Source organism: Daphnia magna, linkage group LG2, assembly GCF_020631705.1.
Source record: "Daphnia magna isolate NIES linkage group LG2, ASM2063170v1.1, whole genome shotgun sequence".
Lineage (NCBI taxonomy): Eukaryota > Metazoa > Arthropoda > Branchiopoda > Diplostraca > Daphniidae > Daphnia > Daphnia magna.
This window is the reverse complement of record NC_059183.1, coordinates 7,997,407-8,017,008: the sequence shown is the minus strand read 5'-3', so window position 1 is coordinate 8,017,008 and position 19,602 is coordinate 7,997,407. Positions and strand designations below refer to the sequence as shown.

At 40.5% G+C, this 19,602-nt stretch overlaps 1 protein-coding gene across 1 annotated transcript in view; it reads right to left on the bottom strand.

The window, feature by feature from the left end:
- Positions 1-2,337: 2,337 nt before the first annotated feature.
- Positions 2,338-19,602, bottom strand: part of LOC116917753 (neuroligin-4, X-linked) — a 36,200-nt gene continuing 18,935 nt past the window's right edge. Inside the window, exons 3-10 of the mRNA XM_045170365.1 lie at positions 17,328-17,483; positions 13,278-13,352; positions 12,845-12,970; positions 7,661-8,340; positions 5,485-5,675; positions 4,137-4,249; positions 3,386-3,790; positions 2,338-3,314 (exon numbers count right to left, since the gene is read on the bottom strand). Coding sequence (XP_045026300.1) covers positions 2,857-3,314; positions 3,386-3,790; positions 4,137-4,249; positions 5,485-5,675; positions 7,661-8,340; positions 12,845-12,970; positions 13,278-13,352; positions 17,328-17,483 — 2,204 coding nt within the window. The 3' untranslated portion in view covers positions 2,338-2,856. The remainder of the gene's footprint in view (positions 3,315-3,385; positions 3,791-4,136; positions 4,250-5,484; positions 5,676-7,660; positions 8,341-12,844; positions 12,971-13,277; positions 13,353-17,327; positions 17,484-19,602) is intronic.

Here is a 19,602-nt window from a genome sequence, read left to right as displayed (position 1 = left end):
TCCTGCAGACATGGGATAATAAGAGAGATGTCTCTATTGTTTCACCCCACTTTGTTATGATGCTGTTCGAAGACAGTTGTTTTAGCAAATGAACTTGATTTTACTTTCATCTCGAGCTTGTATACAGCTCGAAGCTTATAATCCCGCTCTTTAGTTGGCTCTTTGTGCATCGATTCTCGTTGAAGTAGGCTCGCAGAAACGCTCGGTTCCACCATGATCTCAAACAAGAGGATTCTCTATAATGCCACTAGGGTTAAAGACAGAAAAAGCCGAGTAGAACCTTTCCCCGACGCGTATTTGACGTTGTATTACTATCAGCTCTAATTGAAAGCAAACATATCGAACCAACCGTAGCCTAAACCCATTCCGGTCTGGTGGAATACCTATTCAATATAGAGAATTGTAAATGAATGCATGTCACAGCTCCATTCTGTGGTGGCGTCGACACACAGACTTGTGTTACAGATTCGGATGCTTCTTTGGCAGTTAGAACACTCCGCTATAATTGATAGTACGTCAATTGCACGCAAAATATCGACAGCATCTTGCACTCCTATGTGTAAAAGAAAAGTCACCCCAATCAGAGTCTACACACAACACAAGTGGTTCACACCTGAATAGCATCTCGTACGCATCTAAAGAATTTTCGCTATAAATAGAAAAATGCTCGAAACGTATTTGAGCCCACCGCACGAATGTTCGTGTCTTTTCCTTTCTTCTAAATCAATTTCAAATCGCGCCATAGTAAGATTTGGGATGTTTGAAATTCGGTACATTTTTTTGAACATCTCTTCTTGACTTTTCACGAAAAGAAAAATGCAATTAAGGGCTCTAGTGAACGTTTTTTTTCTTCTCAGCACACGCATAAACTCTCAATTGCTTTTGTGTTCGAGTGCCAGTGGAGTGCTCGATTAACCGCGACTCCATTCTTCTTTCGATTGGATTCTAGGCCTCAAATCGATCCCAACTCTTGAAGATGGGACTATATACAAAAGAGAGAGGGGAAAAAAAAAGAACAATTTTCGGTCGCTTCCTTTTCTATATACACGTAAACCCTTTAGAAAACCAGCTGATTCACTCTATCTAGTCTCTAGTGCAGATACGTATAGCTGAATAGCTAGCGACGATCGTCTAATCCTATTTCGAAACTGGTCCCACCATGGAGACCAGCAGATTGGCCTAACCTTTTCCTCTCTGAAACGCATTGATGGCTGATGCCAAAGTCTGTCTGGAACATGCACTCATTTGTTGGAGAAAACTGTCTGCGTGAATCAGCGTAAATGTTCGTCTTTCTTTTATCCTTTTGAAGATTATTGGTGTATAAATTTACGGCGAACTCCCTCGCAGTGAGAAAAAGGGAAAAGACGCACGTGCATTTTCATAAGAAGTGCTGCCACGGTCGGAGAAGAGAAAGGAGAGGGCACAGTCACCTTGGAAACATTAGTGAATACGGATGTATATGTTTCATTCAGGACGGTTGCTGGCACCAAATGTATTCCATAACCCCAGCAAACGCGCGCCGTGACTTGACGTTGCGTACGTCTTTGTTAGAGGAGGAAAGGCACTTTTTAAGCTGTGGATGAACAGACTCTTTGACTAGGGATTTTTACATATCTTTTTTGTGTTAACCTTTTCCTTTATGCAGTTGAGACATTGTAGGCTCAGAATTTTCTTTCTTTTACTAAACGAAGATGGAACGGATAGCACCTCCGCAGCGAGTCAAAAGAAAACTTTTCACTCGGCTGTTTTGTCTTTCCAAAAGCGCGGTGTTTCCGCGTATAGTCGGAAAGAAATCAATACAGTGCTTGAAAACACTCAAAACTCACTTGGATCCTACATTGAAACACGGCATCTAGAAGCGCTTTTATTTAGACAATAAAAACCGAATTTTTTCAAAATCTTTTACATATTTTGACGCACACAGTGTTGGCGCAGAGATGCTGATAATTTCAAACGAAATTCACGTAGGAAAAAGAACCGAAAAAGCTGCAAATTTTTTACTATAAAAACGTGAGGATATCTATAAGAACAGAAGGATAAGAGGGACGAGTAAAATAAGTAAAAACAAAAAATTGAAAATTCAAGTCTTTTCTTCTGCGTAGCGGCTATATGCTTTTGAAATTGTATCAGAATTAAAACTTACTCTTCCATGTCCATCAGCTATATCTTGCCATCGCTTGTGACATTTCGCCATATATTGTTGGACGGAATTGTCCCTTTAGTCTTTTATAGCCACACCCCAATCTATACGATATCAAATTGTCTCGGTCCATCTCCATTGGCCGAAATCCCTTTAAAAATGGTGGTCTGCACAGAAGCAAAAGAACGTTCGAAACCTTTTCGCATTCGCAATGCAAGTGTATTCATCTCAGCTTTGTGAATCCTTGCAAGCGAATAAAAGTACAGGCAATCGCACGATGTTAGCGCACCTCAATTTCGGTTAACATTTGACACCCAAATGGGGTAAACAAGGATGAACGGATGGGCGTGTGCTTTGAAGAAAGGATAGTAACGAAACACGTATGTACACGCAGCGTGCAAATATTTTTTTTTTTTCGAGACTATTGTTACAAACTAAATACAGACGGAATGTGTTGTACACACAGAGAAATGCTTGTTACACAAGCGTACGCATACATACTATATATCATATATAGCCTCCAAAACACCCGTTGCAATAGTGGCACATGGGAAAAGATCAACCGGGGATACATCTGACCGCATACGAAATACATGTGTATGTATATAAATGGAGTACAATAATATATATCATAATTTTTTTTTTAATGACATAAAAAAATGAGTGTAAATAAATTCCAACAATCCATGGATACAGAACGCAATTTAAAATGCCTTTTAGAGGAAATCTTTATCGGGTGGAATGGGACTAGAAAGGTCGTATCGGACGTCGAGTATAGTTCTATCTGGTACTTGTCCGCTCATTTCCGCCGAGGGCGACGTGATCGTGACGTAATCACAGCACCGCTGACGCTGCAGGGTACCCACACCAGCCGTTCCACCCGGAGCGATGCCTATTGCTCCGCTGCCTGACTTTAAAATCGTTCCCGAACCATTGCAAGACGAAGGTGGTGTCTGCAGGAAAAGCGTTTCGCAGTCGGTCTCGCCCGGAGTGTGACTCCGCATGATACTTCCATTGACGGAAGTCAGCATGCTGTGAGATACATCACTGACAGAACGTTGCACGTTAGCGCCGGACTGATGCTGGGCCAGTTGCTGCTGTCGTCGACGATCTCTCCGATAGTAGAGGCCGGCGAACGTGAGCACGTTGAGGATGAGCAGCGAGCAACCAATGGCTGTTGTGCAATTGTGACGTTTAGAACTCGGTTCAATTATTTTAACGTAAAGGAAGGAATGGAATGTTTACCTATTGTGACGCTTAGGGCCGTTGAATAGACAGTTGAATCACCGGTCATTGAAACGGAACCAGAATTTCCGTTCTGAGTTGTCTGTAATGACGAGCTGTTGTTAACTGTGGTCGTGGCATTTGAAGTCGATGGTGAAGCGGTCGGAGTGTGGGGTTGCGGGATTACGCAAGTGACTTCTTTTGTTCCGGCAGTCCGTTCTTTAGTGACGTCGACGTAAGAGCCGTTGACCCATGCCGGAAGAGACAGAGCAGATCCGGTTCCGGCTGTTTCCAATCCTTCGGGTGTCAGAATTCCGTGACCCTGCATAACGTCATGTTGGCCCGTTCGCTGCAGTTCGGGTAGCAATTGCAGTAGCACAGCCATACGGTGAGCCCGAAATTGACTTTTCATTTTCGGTTTTGGTCCTGTTAAATAGAAATGCAAATTCAATTATATCATTATGGTCGAAAACTGTAAGGATGATGTTATGCAATCTTTTTCAGTTAAGTTAAAGATTGAATTCTGCCTGCTGGTAGTATCGAACCAGAGAGCCATCAGGTCTAAATTGAAGTTTAACAGCGAGCAACAGCTGACACGGGCAAAACGGCTAATTTGAATATAATTGCATTGCTGATGTCAATTGACCTAAACTTTCGAAAATATCTCTCGTAACATGTAACATAACCTGCTTAAATCAATGCGACTAAATGGCGTAGCCCGCCGTCCTGATGTGAAAAGTAAAAACAACCAGTGCATGGGAAACCAAAATACCTATTTCCATGTATTTTCTCTGTTTCTTGTCGTATGGCTCCCAAACGACGCTCTTGAAACGATTGCGTTCTTTGGAGAGTCGAAGTTTTTCGTCTTGCGGCTCGTTCGGATTCCTGCGGACAAACAAGGACATGGCATTTGACAAAAGATCGTGAAGTTCGTTCGTTATTGCTTATTGGTCCAATGCACGTCAAGAAAGGAGGACGCATAGCTAATAACTAAAGAATAAAATGTTCGATAGATCAAAGCGCTAACCATGCATTTTGACAAGAGTTTTTCTTATTGGCACATCAGCACTTTCCAAAGCTGTTTTCAAACTTTCGTTGCTTAGCTGCTGCCTGTCACGAGCAAAACTTTGCAATCATGCGCATCGGTGTGATTTTCATAGTGGAAAGTTGACTGTACAGAGCCCCAGTATTATCAGTATGCCAACACTTAGATCTTACTTGAGTGTAAGCACAAATTTCGACCCGATTCTCGGTACTCGTAAGTCGTAAAAACAGTTGCTAGGCAACCGTTCAACTTAAAAGTATAGGACGGCCATCAAGCGGCAAGTTGGACGTGACGTTGGACACTGCAATCGGAGCAAGTACAAAACATGTCTATATCACATGAATTCTTTGATCGGGTATACTTTTAAGCATGCCTTCGTATGGAATTAGCACATTTTAATCAGAAAATTGTTTAGCCTTCTGCGTGACTCCCTTTCAATAATTGAACTTCTTTTTTTTTCCGCATTAGGTCGCCATCATGGAAAAGAAGACTCATATCGTCCTTTTGTGATCACCCAGAAACGTTGAAGGTGTCATTCGCTTGCTGCACGACAGGATGAAACAGTGACGCTAGCTGTGAAATATCATCGTTATTGCGTCTCATCTTATCGATTTCTGACTGACAATTTTTATTTTTTTTCCCTTCTTATATCCTTAGCACGTCGCTGGACGTTTAATACGTGTCTAGGCTTATATTCTTCTTCCCTTCAACTACAGCAAGCATTGTTACTACGACACTGTTGTAATCCGTGTTGTGCGGTGGCGAAAGAATCACAACTTGGAGGCATTGAAACGAAAGATTCCCCATTTCTCAGCGATTTGATGGATGACAACAAGTCAAGAAGTGTAATTCCGGTCACAATAGAAGCAATATTGCCTGTATGAACATGTAGCCTATTAAACCTTATATATATACGTACATTGAACAGAGCTAATGCATTCTCGACGTCAATATAGATCTATTGCTTTCGCTGCCCCTTGAAACCATCTTCCTTATTTTTTTTTCTTAATCAAATGTTTGTGTTTATCATTTACATTTATGTAGTTGTATAGCTGAAATGGAACGCAAGACTTACCCGGAACGAGCAAAGTTGGCGAACAGAGTCATGATGGCTTCCGAATAGGAGGCATCCTGCTTACTGGAGTAATTACGGTTGTATGGCTGTTGCTGTGAGTAGCCTCCCGCCGAAGTAAATAATCCATTGGTCGTCAATAAGGCCGATCCGAACACTAGCGACAATTCAAAGCCGTGAACAGCTTGCGGTCTCTGTAAAAAATCATCAATAAAACACATCAGATGTTATTATTACAATCGCAAATACGAAACAAAAACAAAAAATGGGGAAAAAGCCAAAGAGTTAAAAACCCCGATAGACTTATATGTTTTGTTTCATTTCGCTGTGGTGCTCGCCAGAAACTTTGATCTCCTTTCTTTTTATCGTCTCATTTCAAAGGAGTATAACTTTTTATTTTTAATTGCACAACGTCAACGTGTAATCCGGCTATCGCTGACAAGCCATTATAGCCTTTTCGTGTGCGTTTGCGTCTGTATAAATTTAGTTATTCTATTCGACGTTTCCAACATTTATTGAGCATCACCAACGTTCGTACATTCGCACAGCAGTTAAGCAGTGATGAACTTACGGTGCTCGTATTATCGTCCGAGAGGCAGGAAACGAGAATAATAAAAGAGCTAAGCGTGTACAGTACTTTAGAGGTCGTCAATGGCGGCCATAACTTACTAATGACCTGGGTTAGGTCGCTCTGCGAAAATTGGCTCTCGAATGTTGCGCTTTATTTCAATACCGACGTCTAGTTATAGCACAGTGCATTTTTTTACTACGTTCTATTCGCAGTCTATTCGTTTTTATAACGACCCAGACCTGAGCTACCATCAGGTATAATGAAACTCGTATAAACGAACAAAAATAAAGCGCATTAGTTAGACCTCATTTTTCAGCACAGAGGAAAGAGGTGTCCATCCGGCATCCGCAAAGTGCCTATACTTTCGTAATGGGCACGCCATACTTGACTATTACATAACATTTGTCTTTGACGTCACGCTGAACTCAAAAAAAAAAAAAGACTAACAGTATAAGAATTAAAAAAAAAAAAAGGACAAACTTGAATTTGCATGAACTCTGTATACACCCGTACAGCTGAAGGCTAAAGAACAGATGGCGACATCCACGACGACTTCTACGCAGGCAAATACAACCGGCTCGTTTCAAGTTTGGCTACCATTAAAGTTGCTATATAGACTGTGTGGCTTCGCTGCTAGACGACCAGGCTCTTCAGTCGGTCCCTCGGTTCATTATTCGTACCATTACAACAGCGTTCAGTTTGCGCACACACGCAGAGAAAACCAGTTAGTTTGACAGGCTACGCGCTGTAGAAAGAAGAAGGAAAAAAAAAAAAAGATTCTATTTTTGGAGGGGAGAGCGTTGACTATTGAAGTGCCAAGTTTGCATTGCTGGCGATGTCTGTAGTTTTTTTTCCCATACGAGATGGAACTGGGAGGGAATTGGGTTTCATTCATCGGTTACCCGTTTTACTTTGAACCTTTTCTCTTCGTATATACTTCAGACTCGCAGATCCCGACTTTACGAATAACTTTGCTAATTGAGACAGTTCAATTCTGATAAGTTGCGGTCTTATGTCGTCATAAATGACATCATAAAAAGACGGTCTTCCCTTTTACGGGCGATGCTCTTTTTATCGCTTTTTTTTTTCCAAAATGGTGCGTTTGATATCGTGGCCAATATTTCGCTAAAAATGACTTGCCGTTACTTGGCTGAATGCATTCGAATCGAAAAAAAAAAGTGAAAAATAATAATATACATAAACATGAGCTGCATGACGATATACTAAACATCGTAGAAGCGAAATATTGGCAATAAGAACGAACGTCATGGCCAAATTTTTCAATTTCCCATAGCGCCTTGTACCATTGGCCCTTCGATCCATAAAGGGTTTATGCAAGTGTACCAAAAACTGGCTCATCCCGAACAGAATCGAACCATTAAAATGAAATAATAATTTTTTTTTTTTAATATTTAAAGCGTAGACTATGAAACTGCAAACCTCCTGTCACGCCTCATTTTATTTTACTCCCGTTTTTCGACGACAGTAATAAACTTGAGGTACTTAGAGCAATAAAAACTAAAATTCTTTTGCCATTTCTTGATCCGTTCTTCCGAGAGGAATGTAAATAAAACAAAACAAACAAATTTACAAAAAGAAGACAATCACCTGAGTAACGGCTGGATCGATGACGTAGAAATAGCTGTTTCTATCCGGCGAAGTGAGCGTGTCACCTAAGAGGATAGCCGGAGCTACAAACTGGCCATCGCTTAACGCCTCCACCGTCGATTCGCGGATGCTAACGGGATGCTGGGTCGTCCGTTCCCAGTCCGTATATTCGTTGACGAGTGTCAAGAAGATTTCCGTCTGGTGGTAACGGTAAGTGTCGGCAACGAATGCCCGGAGCAGCAAATCGCGTTCCACACCGTCCAGTCCTTGTTCGCTAGCCAATTCTGAAAGCTGGAAAGTGGATTCGAATCCGGAAACACCAAACAAACAATCGTAGGTTGGTCGACCATCTTCACTTCGCTTTCTGGGGCCGGACGATGATGACGAGGGCGACGAAAGATGTTGACCGCGGATGACAACGCCGTCGATACTCGGTCCGAATGTGGTGCGAAATCGACGGAAAGTGGCCGGCCGTCCCACTTTTGCAGCCGCCTGTTCAATCCTCTCCAATGGGGCGTCACGCATGCAATTGAGGATCGTCTCGGAATCGCTACGGTCGCCCACCAAGTGGACGCAGTCGGCCGCTTGAGCCACTTGAAGTGCCACATCGTTGGCGTCGTTTACCAAAGACCAGGAAGCTAAAGCCGAACCGGACATCATAACACCACGGTGAAATAAACCTTTTAAAAAAGAATCAATGAAAATCAATGAATAAAACAAGAAAGAAAGAAAGAAAGAAAGACAAGAACGAACTTATTAATTTTGACGGTACCGATAAAAAGATAGAAGTATGTGGGGAACAATTGATAAGCAATGGAGACGGGCAGCAAATGAGTTGTCCGCATTAAGATAGTCTATATGTGTTAGCCTTATACGGGTGCGCACAGTTCACAAAAATAAAGTTACGAAGATGAGCTGCAGTTGGGCAACTTTTTCATCTCAAGTAAAAAAGAAAAATAGAGCTATCCGTGATTCCACGACGAAGTCTATATTACAGAGCATCAATAATCCTATTAAAAGTTGGCTACAAAAAGAAAGGAACAAAAAAAAAAAAAAACGGACGCTGGTTTCGCAGTCAGAATTCACAATGAACGTATCAGCAGCGCTACCTCCACACAGTCAAGCAGGAATTTTTCTTTTTCTTTCTTTTTCAGGCACCAGCAGAACAGGACGATAAATGGATATTAAGAACACAGTATGGGGCCTACATTTTTATTAGGGCCAGCTATAGTTCTTCTCGTCTTGTTCGCATCGGTTAACCATCGCCAACCGTATACGGCCTGCTGATCTCTTCTATGGATTTACGCATCCCTCCTTCGTTCAGATGGAATAAACTACATAACATCCTGTGTGTGCGATGCGGAAACGGGCGGTGGGGTGCACTGGCACGCACGTAGATAAGACAAACGTCTTAGAGGCGCTACTGGGTATAGTCTTTGCGCTTAAGCCAACACGCACAGCCCCATACAGTGGAACGTACAGTACAAACATAGATTGTCAAAGGCTAGGGTAAGATGAGAAGGGAATATCCGGCAGCGCCTAAATCACAGGAGGCGTCAAGTCAACCGCGGGAAATGCCTTGAAGAGTAGTAATGAACACCCCGTACATCACACGGAACTTTGGTCGCCCTCTTTCTTTTGTTATTCCACTGCCTTATTTGTGAGGACGCTTTGTTCCCGAATGCTGTACGGGTTGCGTCAGCTAGGATTATTTCAAGTCTATATACAGTAGATGTACGCAGGGAACATTATTGTTTGTATATGGCTCATTCAAAGAAGTATAGGAAAAGCCATTTGTTTTCGTTTTCTTTCTCCTTTCTTTTTATTATTATTACTATTATTATTATTTTTTTTTAATTCAAACGTGTTTTTACTCGGAGGCATAGGAATATTTATATAAGGTATTTATCCGTTTTTGCCACGTGAAATAAGACGTGCGGCTATGGTTACAGATTGATCGGCGTGTTTGCCGTCCAAGGCTTCGTTTTTCTTGGAAGCGAAAAGTCGTGCTGAAGCTCGTCTTTTTGCAGCTGCTTTTTAGAAACTTACCTAAAAATAACGTGAGCGAAGAACGTCCGTGAATGACCATCAGTCTCTGCCGCATTGCTCTTTGCTATGTCTATAGAAGGATGATCTGCGGCTATTAGCTCGCTCCTCCGATCGGTTGGTATAAATAAAGAATCGCTTCGGATGTGTATTCTGACGGCGAATGCCAAACGGTGGTGGAAGCAGCAATCAATACGAAACCCAGACAGTACAAAGTGCAAAGAGAGAGGATTGAGGTTGGCTCTTTATATAGTCACAAAGGATATGGTTTGTACCACGTGTCTTGATGGAGATCGATTCGTCAAAGCTTCCATGTTGTATTTAAAAGAAAAGGGAAAGAAAACTTTTCAAATTAGGTTAGCACGTTTTTTTGCTGATTCTGTTTGTGTGTTTGGATTCGGGCTGAAACAGAATAGAACAGCGACCAATTCCATCCAACGCCAGCACTCTAGCTTCGATTCTGATTCCAAGAATCGAATAAAATGAATAACAAAGTCGTGGCCAGATTGCATATATATCCTTTCAGCTCTTAAGAATCTCAACAGCGAGACTATATAGCTCGGATAAAAGAGGATAAAAGTATTCTATTTTTGCATCTTTTTTAAAAAATTATTTACGAGAAACTCAAAAGGTATTACCCTAGCAGTGACTCTCTTAACACACTTTTGTACGTTGCAAATATTTCTACCTTCTCTTTCTAGACTTGTATTACGTAAAGTATATGAGTCGAATTTTCGAATTGAAATATAGCCTACTCCGGTAATTACAACATGGTGCTATATATACATTTAGGAAATGAGAGATCACTGAAAAACAGCCTTTTAAAAATGTAGAACTAATATGAGCTGATATAGGAAATGACTGTATAGGAAATACAGACAGAGACTTATAGTTTCTGATGTTTGTAAAGAATTTCTTTTTGCCATTAAAAAAGGATTTCTTCAATTAAACCTATTTGTAAGTAGACTAAATGAAAGTTCCCGCCTATAAGTATAGTGGTTTCCATGAACTTCCCGCGGAATGATCAATCATATACCCATTAAACCTGTACAGGAGTAACATTTTAAAGGAAAATATTAGACCATATGATGGGAATCGTACCCGGGCATCTCACATTGCAGTCGGGGCTCTTACCATTTATAAAAACTCAATCAATACAACATATATGAAGTGCTTAATCATGGCTAGTCTCAGTTATTCATTTTAGTCGGTTGTATAATGTTTGAATTTTATGGTCGCACATTCTTTTTGAACTTCTCTGAAAACCTTGGTTCCTTTTGCATTGGTTTAATGTATTCAAAAACAAACTCCTTTGACAATGTATAGCCTACTTGGGGAAGGGGGGAAATGTTTTGAAGATGGATCCATATTTAATTTTTTTTTATGCCAATTTAGTATTTTTCATGAATATTTTTTAGTTCAACAGTCTTTAATTGAAAGCATTTTACTCTAAGCAAACACAGCAAACAAGCTCTTCTCACATCAACAAGAATTTAAAGCTGCTTCCAGAAATATTTTTTGAGCTACTCTTTAAAGCATCTCCTCGAGTGCATATTAATGCAAGCTAATACTCAACGATGTGGGACATGTTTATGCTGATTCTTCAGGATAAAATTATAAAGAAGATTCAAAGGCTGCCATTCGCACGGCATAGTAAAGACGTTAGACGGGGATCGATATGGTGCCAACAAAACCGTTGTTTGCGCTACTATTCCAGTTTAAAAAAGAAGCCGCAAAATAAAGCGGCAGTGTCACAGCTTGTGTACATATAATAAAGTCTATTCCCTTTCTTTTGTTGAACCAGATGGCTCGTATTGGCTACCGGTACGCAGCGAAAGAGTCTCTCGAGCTAACACAACAGCTTTTCTTTTTTCGAGGATAGCAAACACAAGAAGGATGAAACGAAAGAAGATCCTAAACATTTTTATCGATGCAAAACACCTTAGCTCTCTTTCAAAGTATTCAGATTCGGAGAAAGCTGAACTCCGCTCTATTCCTCAATGGTGAAATGAGTTTCATTTTCCTCAAGTTGTGCCCAACAGATCGAAAGTTGCCGAAGAATTTAGATACTTAAGGGTTTCTCATTTTTGTCTTTAATATTTATTATGTAATATCAGATTGCGTAAGCCCATCAGCTAATTTACGTGGTGTTTTTCTCTGAATAGCGATGATATGTAGGCTTTAACAAAAGTTTGCATAAAACATTTTGAAGCGACACCAATTAAGACCCTTTCCCCGGCCTTTCCCCCTAGAGTCAAACGCCATCTCTACGCGCAGGCAAGAGAAAAGAGATGATGAGCTTTATTCCTTTGAAACGTGTCGACGAAGCGTTGCTTTTATTAACTGAACTATATAGACCTTGGAATAGATTCCCTCTTTTTCCCTTCGTCTTTTCTTTGCGCTGCCTACAGAAAAGAATGGCGCGTGGCTTTTGATTGAAATGGAAGGGAGACAATTGAGGGTAAAAAAAAAGTAAAATTCTTCGAAAAAAGGGCTGTCTCTGCTATTCGATTTCTTGTTGTGTATATCTATATAAGGTCTCACCGCCACCACTTCCCTGCTCTCTATATCACTTTCCGCTTAAGTAATGAGGAGCGCAGGGGGAAATCAAGCGAGCGGGCGGAATAAGAGGCCTGGCGTCTGCGGCCCGCCCTCCTGTGCCTATACATAGTCCTATAGTTTACATCAGTTCTACGTCCTTTTTTTTTTTTTTTAAGCGAGAAAAAAAAACCAATTATGAACGCGTGGCGAAAAGCTGCCGGGCGTCAAGCAGCGTGAAGTCAACAAGAAATGACGTTTCTTGATCTCCGCAGCGCTTTTTTTTTCTCTTTCTTCTTCCAATAATAGTTGGGTTTTTTTGCTCTTTCTTTGCTTCTCCGCCCCACAAAAGCTCCCGAGAAAATTAGAATTCGAATTCTTAGGTGCCAATCTCAGACTCCATAATGTTTCTTCAAAGAGAATGAAAAAAGAGAAAACGATTCCGACTATCCGCCTCGTGCAAAAAAAGAGGGAAAAATGTTATTTTCCATAGTTTAATTTGATGTTGGCCTTATTCCTAGTATACGATGTCCCTTGACTGTATTGGAACAAAGACGATTTTCAAACAAAAAAATAAAAAAACAAAACAACACTTGTTACCATTCACGACGGCAGGTGACGTCATTAGGAAGTGAACACACGCAGCACCTGCACCAAATCCGACTAGAGTGACACGTGCCGGATCTCCGCCGAATTCTTGGATATTCTCTTGTATCCAATGTAAAGCTTCAGCATCAGACAATAGAAATAAACAAAACAAAAAGAAATTGAATACAGCAGTATAGAACAAAGACGCGAACTCAACGTATATATTGTATAGCTAACGATATAGTCTTCTGGTCCGCCAGAGGCCAACAATAGAGAACTCTGAAATAATCTACATCAGTTTCGTTTATTTTGTTTAAAATTTAGTTTAGCTACTCAGAAGCTTAATTCAATAGCACGATGCAAATCAGGTTTGATCTTTGAATTATATGTGTGTATCATAATGTGATGCGAATAAATAGAAAGTATACTGTACTTATTAACTTACCAGCAACTTGATCCATTAATCCAAAGTTAGCCAGACGAGGTTTACCCTTGGGCCAGCGACCGATATTTAAGAAACCTGCAAAGCAGAATGCGAGATTTGATAAATCATGTATTTTATGCAACATAAATATAGCGTCATATTTCGGATTTAAGATTCCATGAAGTCACAACAAAATATAATAATCTAGAATCCGCAATGTCTTCTTTCGTATCTTTTTTACATTTTTCTCTTCATTCTGAAAAAAAAAAAAAAAAAAGGCGGACTCAATCAAAATTCACATAACAAACTACCGGTTCCTTTGATCATCCAGCACGAACGGAGGCTAGATACACTCAGGCTAACAATATTGACTAATTTGGTGTGTCTTCTATCTACAGAAATCGTATGTAATGCAGTCTTAAACAAGTATATAGCTCTATATATATAGCATGTGAATTCAAAAGTTACGTTTTGCCCGCTACATGAAGTCAACCGAGAAAATGTCGGGACTATATAGCCGGGAAATATATTCTTGCCTAATAAACTATTGTAGCTATACCATCCCCGTATTTTTTGCCTTTCATCTTTTTCTATACAAACAAAACGGACATAAAAGAGACAACTAAACCTTTACATAGCTATATATATATGCCACCGTTCAGTGACTTCCGTGACTTGTGGCGCACGTCAACAGCGAGTTCCCCCCTGGCAAATAAAAGGAATGAGACAAAGTTCCCAGTGACTCTGTAACCAAGCCCGCAATTTGTGGAAAATAAACTGCAAGAACTTAATTACATATAGGAGACCATCTTCTAATAGGCCTGAAAGATATGAAGTTTACCATTTGATGCCAACAACATCAGTTCTGTGTGTGTGTGTACTGTATATGCTTCGCTGCATGCAGAAACAGAAGCCCTCTGATGCTTTCCGTGTTTATTAATCATTAAGGGAAATGCGCGCGCACTCTGACGGGGATCGATTTGCTAGCATTCGCAATTAAGGTTTGGCCCATATATAGTCTCTCTTTATATATACGTACATATAAAAGAAGTTGTAACCCAGGACTGGTGGTTCCGTATATACCGGCTGTAGTTATTAAGCGAGAAGCCATTGCATTCCGTCCAGGTTCCAGGACAACTCGCTAAACCTAAACTTGATTACAGGGCAGCCAGTAGCAGCAAAGTAATTGATGATGCATCTTTTATTCGACTGCACTTTTATTTGCCTTCTATTGTTTCCTGTACTTCTATTGTTCTGATTATCTCATTCCTTGATTCTCTTCGATTTTTGGCAGCCACCAACCCCCTTTTCCCGAAAACGAACCGAAAACTATACTGCCATCATTTATTCATTCTCAGTTTTAAGAAAATCGAGTGCAATATGTTATACGTTTACGTTTCGGTCATCTTAAGTTAAATATAGGTGACTCATTGGCTCACCAATGAAGGTGAATTACAGAAAATAAAGGGAAAAGGAGACACGACAGCTTCGAGAAAATTGGATCCTTGATTCACTGATGACTGTTAGATGACTCTGCCTCTTTCAGTCGACAGATGGTTACGTCTATCTCGCCAATTCATCATATTGTGCAGTCACAAACCGTCTAATTGTTAAGTCTTTTTATGTTTCGCAATATCAACTGGATGGCGGCAATCCAGCCGGATCGTCTCAATTTGTTATGAAATGAAAGAGTTTTCTATACTAACTGACTTGTATATAACTGAACTTTGAGAAATAACTGGCTTCCGTTTCGTGTGTATAACTAAAAGCGTGATGCTGCGCAGCTCCGCTTGTTACCCCCGACTATTCCAATCTGTGGTGACACGTGTCTGTGCTATCCAAAATAAAAGAGGCACTCCATTTCCTTTTTCCATCTCCCTGGTTATCAGCTAATACCCTACTCGAGATAGTGATTTCAAACGAAGCGCATCAAATAAATAATAACCAAAACAAAAACAAAACAAAAAAAGCCCGAGAAAAAAGGGAAAGCAAAGAATAAAAAGTGTAGACTAATGCTGAGCGATCACGCTTTCTCTTTCCGATCACAAAAGAAAAACAACTTCCCTTTCACCTCCTCTCTTTTGTTGACTCAAGTTTCCATTTATGTATTACTATATACATTTTATTTTGGTCCCGTATACACATAAAAGTTGAAAGGAAACGAGAAAAACTATATGAAAGAAAGGCCGACGTCCTTCTTGATGGCCCCAATCTTCCATTCCTCGTGAATTGGAAGACCGTTGATGGTCTCTATACCAAAGATCACAGAGCATTTGAGGCCATCAGTCGGCCGTCTTATGCAAGTAACGCCTCGGCCCAAATTAACGATTCCTTTACGCAACATCAAACGTGTTTTCTTATTGTAGGAAAATATTAAAAAAAAAGAGATATTACGTGGACGCACATTCTATACTCCACGACGAGAAAAACCAAGCAAAAAGGAAACTTCGAAGAAAAAGTATATAGTTTTGGAACAAGTTCACGTATATACCCTTACAGCTGGCATATATAGTATTACTAAGAAAAAGTGTGGGATAACAGCAAGAATAAGGGACGGTGGTATTAGAGGAAGAACTCGTGAAAGAAGATGGAGGAGAACAGAAGACGGGCGAAAAAGAAAAGGGAAAAAGGCATGTTACGAAAGCAGAACACAAACGTATGTATTGAGATGAGAGAAGAAAAGAAAAGAATCACTCGGGCGATCAATCAATGCCCGCTCCTAATGGTGCGCCCGCCGGACCTTCCATATACACGATCCGAACGAAGAGTCTTTGAGTGCGAATATAGAAGAAATATAGAACGCAGCATGTAGACACGAATAAGAGCAGCAGCAGCAGCAGCGTAACCATATTATTATATATCCCCTGTCGTATATATATATATATACTGTTAGCCATCTAAGCCGATTTAATAGCTGACAATCGAGGCAAGATGATGGATATTAAACATCGATTTTTTTTTTCCTGCTTTCTCTCTTGCCTGTTTTGGTATTAGTACCAAGAGGCTTGCCCTCTGCAAAATTGAGTGCTCACAACGACATTGCAAGCTTTTTTTCCGACGTCTTCTTGTTGCTGTTGTTGTGCTCTTCAGTTATACTAGCTATACACATGGAAATATAGACGCGGTTGCTATCACATTTTCCTATTCCGATATCGTATAAGAGAATAGTATAGATTGGGATTCATTTTCTCTTCACCAGCCACATACCCGATTATATGATATATCAGCTTTACAGGATAGAACTGACGAACAGCAGTGTCTAATTGCACGTGAGATTTGTCTTCCGGCCCGATTGCTTTCTGCAATCAGGTCTCGTTTGGTCCATTACCATCCGATAAATCGGCGGCTTTGGATCGTCTTATGTGATCTCAAGCCAGCCGAAAAATAATTCGCAACCATTTGATTCAACTAAAACAATTACAGAAATACTAAATCTATTTTTTAAGCCATCGGGACATTGTGTAGGTATAGCTGTGCGCTTGTCAGCTTTGCTGAAATATCAGGTGTCAGGGCCGAGTGTTGTTCACCTTTCTCACACGGTCTATATTTAATACCAAGTTGATCCGTTCATCCATTTGTGACACGATATCTTTGACACAAGGAAAGTTTATCAATAACGTATAGACGTCCTTGGTAAATTCACTATATCCTCCAACTTCTTGTGTATACCAAACTATGTACGATGACACACACTTTATTCTGATACTACGAAATCTATACGTCCAACTTAAGGATATTCCTTTTGCTTCGGGATTACGGAGGGATTCAAACCAAGGATTCCTGCAAACACAGTCTCGGGGTTGTCTATTTCATTTATCCTTGTATAAAAATCAAAATGAGTAGGCTATACATTTGAAAAGTTTGAATAGGCCGCTTCGATTTAGCTGTATGTCCATTCAATGATGCTCTATTGCAATTTCTTTGCTTCCACGTCAACAGTTTCTGCAAACTTGACGAACTCTTCCCGTTCTCCCCGAAAAAAGGAGCAAATCGGATTACGTCACAGGACGTGGACAATGTTTCGAAAATAACAGGATGAAAAAAACAAAAACGTAGCAAATTGGGACGTACCTAAAACACCGAGTCGAAAGTTAAGGGTGACGACAACAACGTTTGCGTAACTTGAGAGAACGGAGCCATCGTAGAGGTGACTAGAGCCCCAATCGAACGATTCGCCGTGAATAAAGACGATGACTGGAAGACGATCCACCGTGTTCCCCGGCCGACCTGCAAACGAGACAAGACAACAAAATGTTCAAATAAAACTGACTAGTCATATCACTGACGTCTACTTAGTGCACAGAACTGACTATAGACAATATGCACGTGACGAAATGAAAATGAAACAAAATTAGAAGGACACAGTTGGAAGATAGAGCGCAATAATTGGATTAGTAAAAAGTCGAACTGACCGTCGGATAAAACACCGACAGTCCACAGTTTCCTAACTTATTATTATTATTCGCTAGCCGTATATATACCCGTAAAGCAGTCAGCCATCGTGATTTAGCGTGACAAGAATTCCAAATGGAGATCCTTTGCGTTATGAGCTCCGAATCTTTGATTTATTCTTATATAACATGACCATCTTCGATCCGATTTCATGTTAGAGATGCGGTCGAACCTATTCATACTCACGTTGGGGTCATTACAAGTATAGCCTACAAGGTGAATTTTTTATTTTTCTGAATAAATTAAATAGGGACATAGGCCAAATATTCCGTGTTTTCTTGATTCCTTCTTTTCTTTTTCTTTCGTGTAAAAATATTGCTGATGCGTTGCGAGAAATAATGGTGTTGCAACATGATTCGGAGGTATTCGTTCCTTCGTTACGTCCTAATGCACGTCTTTGGGCTTCCAACCAGCCAGACTAAGACCACAGACCATCTTATTGGCTATTTTGCTCGTCTTCTTGCTCGTCTCGTTAATCGTTCAAGCACGGCTAATTCGTCGAATTGGAGTGACTCGGCCACGAATCTACGATACCATTGTGTAGCTAGCTCTTCTTTTGCGCCTCCGATTTAAGATGCAAGTAAGAAGGGGGGAAAAGGTTGTATGTATACAGCACGCCAGAGCCAGACAAGCAAGTATATATATATATATAACGTCTTTTAATGTGTGTGCCGTTCAGCCTAGACGCCATTTTACGTCACGCGCTTGCAGTTAGCAATCAAGGCTTTACCTTGTTTCCTCCCTGTATATACAGATTTCAGGTCTGTGTAGATCCACCGTCCAATTAAAATGGCGAGCAACGTCGATGAGCATCAAAGGGCAAAAAGGATTTCATCTATATATGAATGAGGCTACAGCTGTATGTTCTTGTTCTATAGATAATCCCGAAAATAAAAATAAAATACATTCACTGCATTGCATCAAATGCGAAAGCGAGGCAACATACGCGTGCAATCAATCATGTGTCTCTATATTATATTTCACGTTATATAGACCTCTTGTGTCCCGTACCGTTATTGATCCTTTGCCAGGGCCGGCCAGAGGAGTACAGCGTCCGAGGTGTGTAACTCTCGTCCGCAGTGTACTATAATCTCTTTAGGTTTGCAATTTTTTTATTTTTTTAGATGCTAATGTCATTAGGAATAGGGCAGAGGCGTGGCTGAATTTGTTAGCATCAGTGCTAGATGTTCTTGTGTATTGAATGGATTTCAAATTCTCTTTAAGACGTTCCCAAGTTGCAAACCGTTATGCGATAAAACAAGGACTGTGTGTGGACTTTGGATTCGTTTTCCGATGATAACGCACGCAAGCATTTTGCAATGATTCATCTGTCTATTTTCCCTGTCGCTTTGTGTTTTTTGTGTGTGTGTGTGTGTGTCGTCTCTTCCCGTCTTTTGTTAACGAGTCGATTTGTCAACCTAATAACTGTTGGGGTGGACGTTAGAAATGCGATGCTTTTCTTCTTCTTTTTCATTTATTATTATTTTTTTAATGGTTGGCCAGCGTTTGTGTTGCTGCTGTTTGTCGTTTGATAATCTAATCTGACGATCGATCCTTTAGCCGAGTAGAATAGGCTAAAGGACATCGGCAGAACTGATGGGGTGGGATCCGAATCATCCACCACAGCTGACTGTCTTCTATATGCTCTTTGACTTAGTCGCTTTTGCCTCATCAAGACCATGGTATACGGTCTATTGAAGGCCAAAAAGGCGGAGGAGAAAAAAAAGGATCCTCACTCCCAAGTGTTATTAGTTTATATAGCCGTCCAGTCGTGTCATCATAATCTGGCTTATCGCCAAAAGCAGTTGTTTATTTAAGTATTGGTGAGCTGTGTATATAGAGACATAAAACTCGGTGATGTTGTTTGGCCTATCGAATGAATAGAATCGTCTCA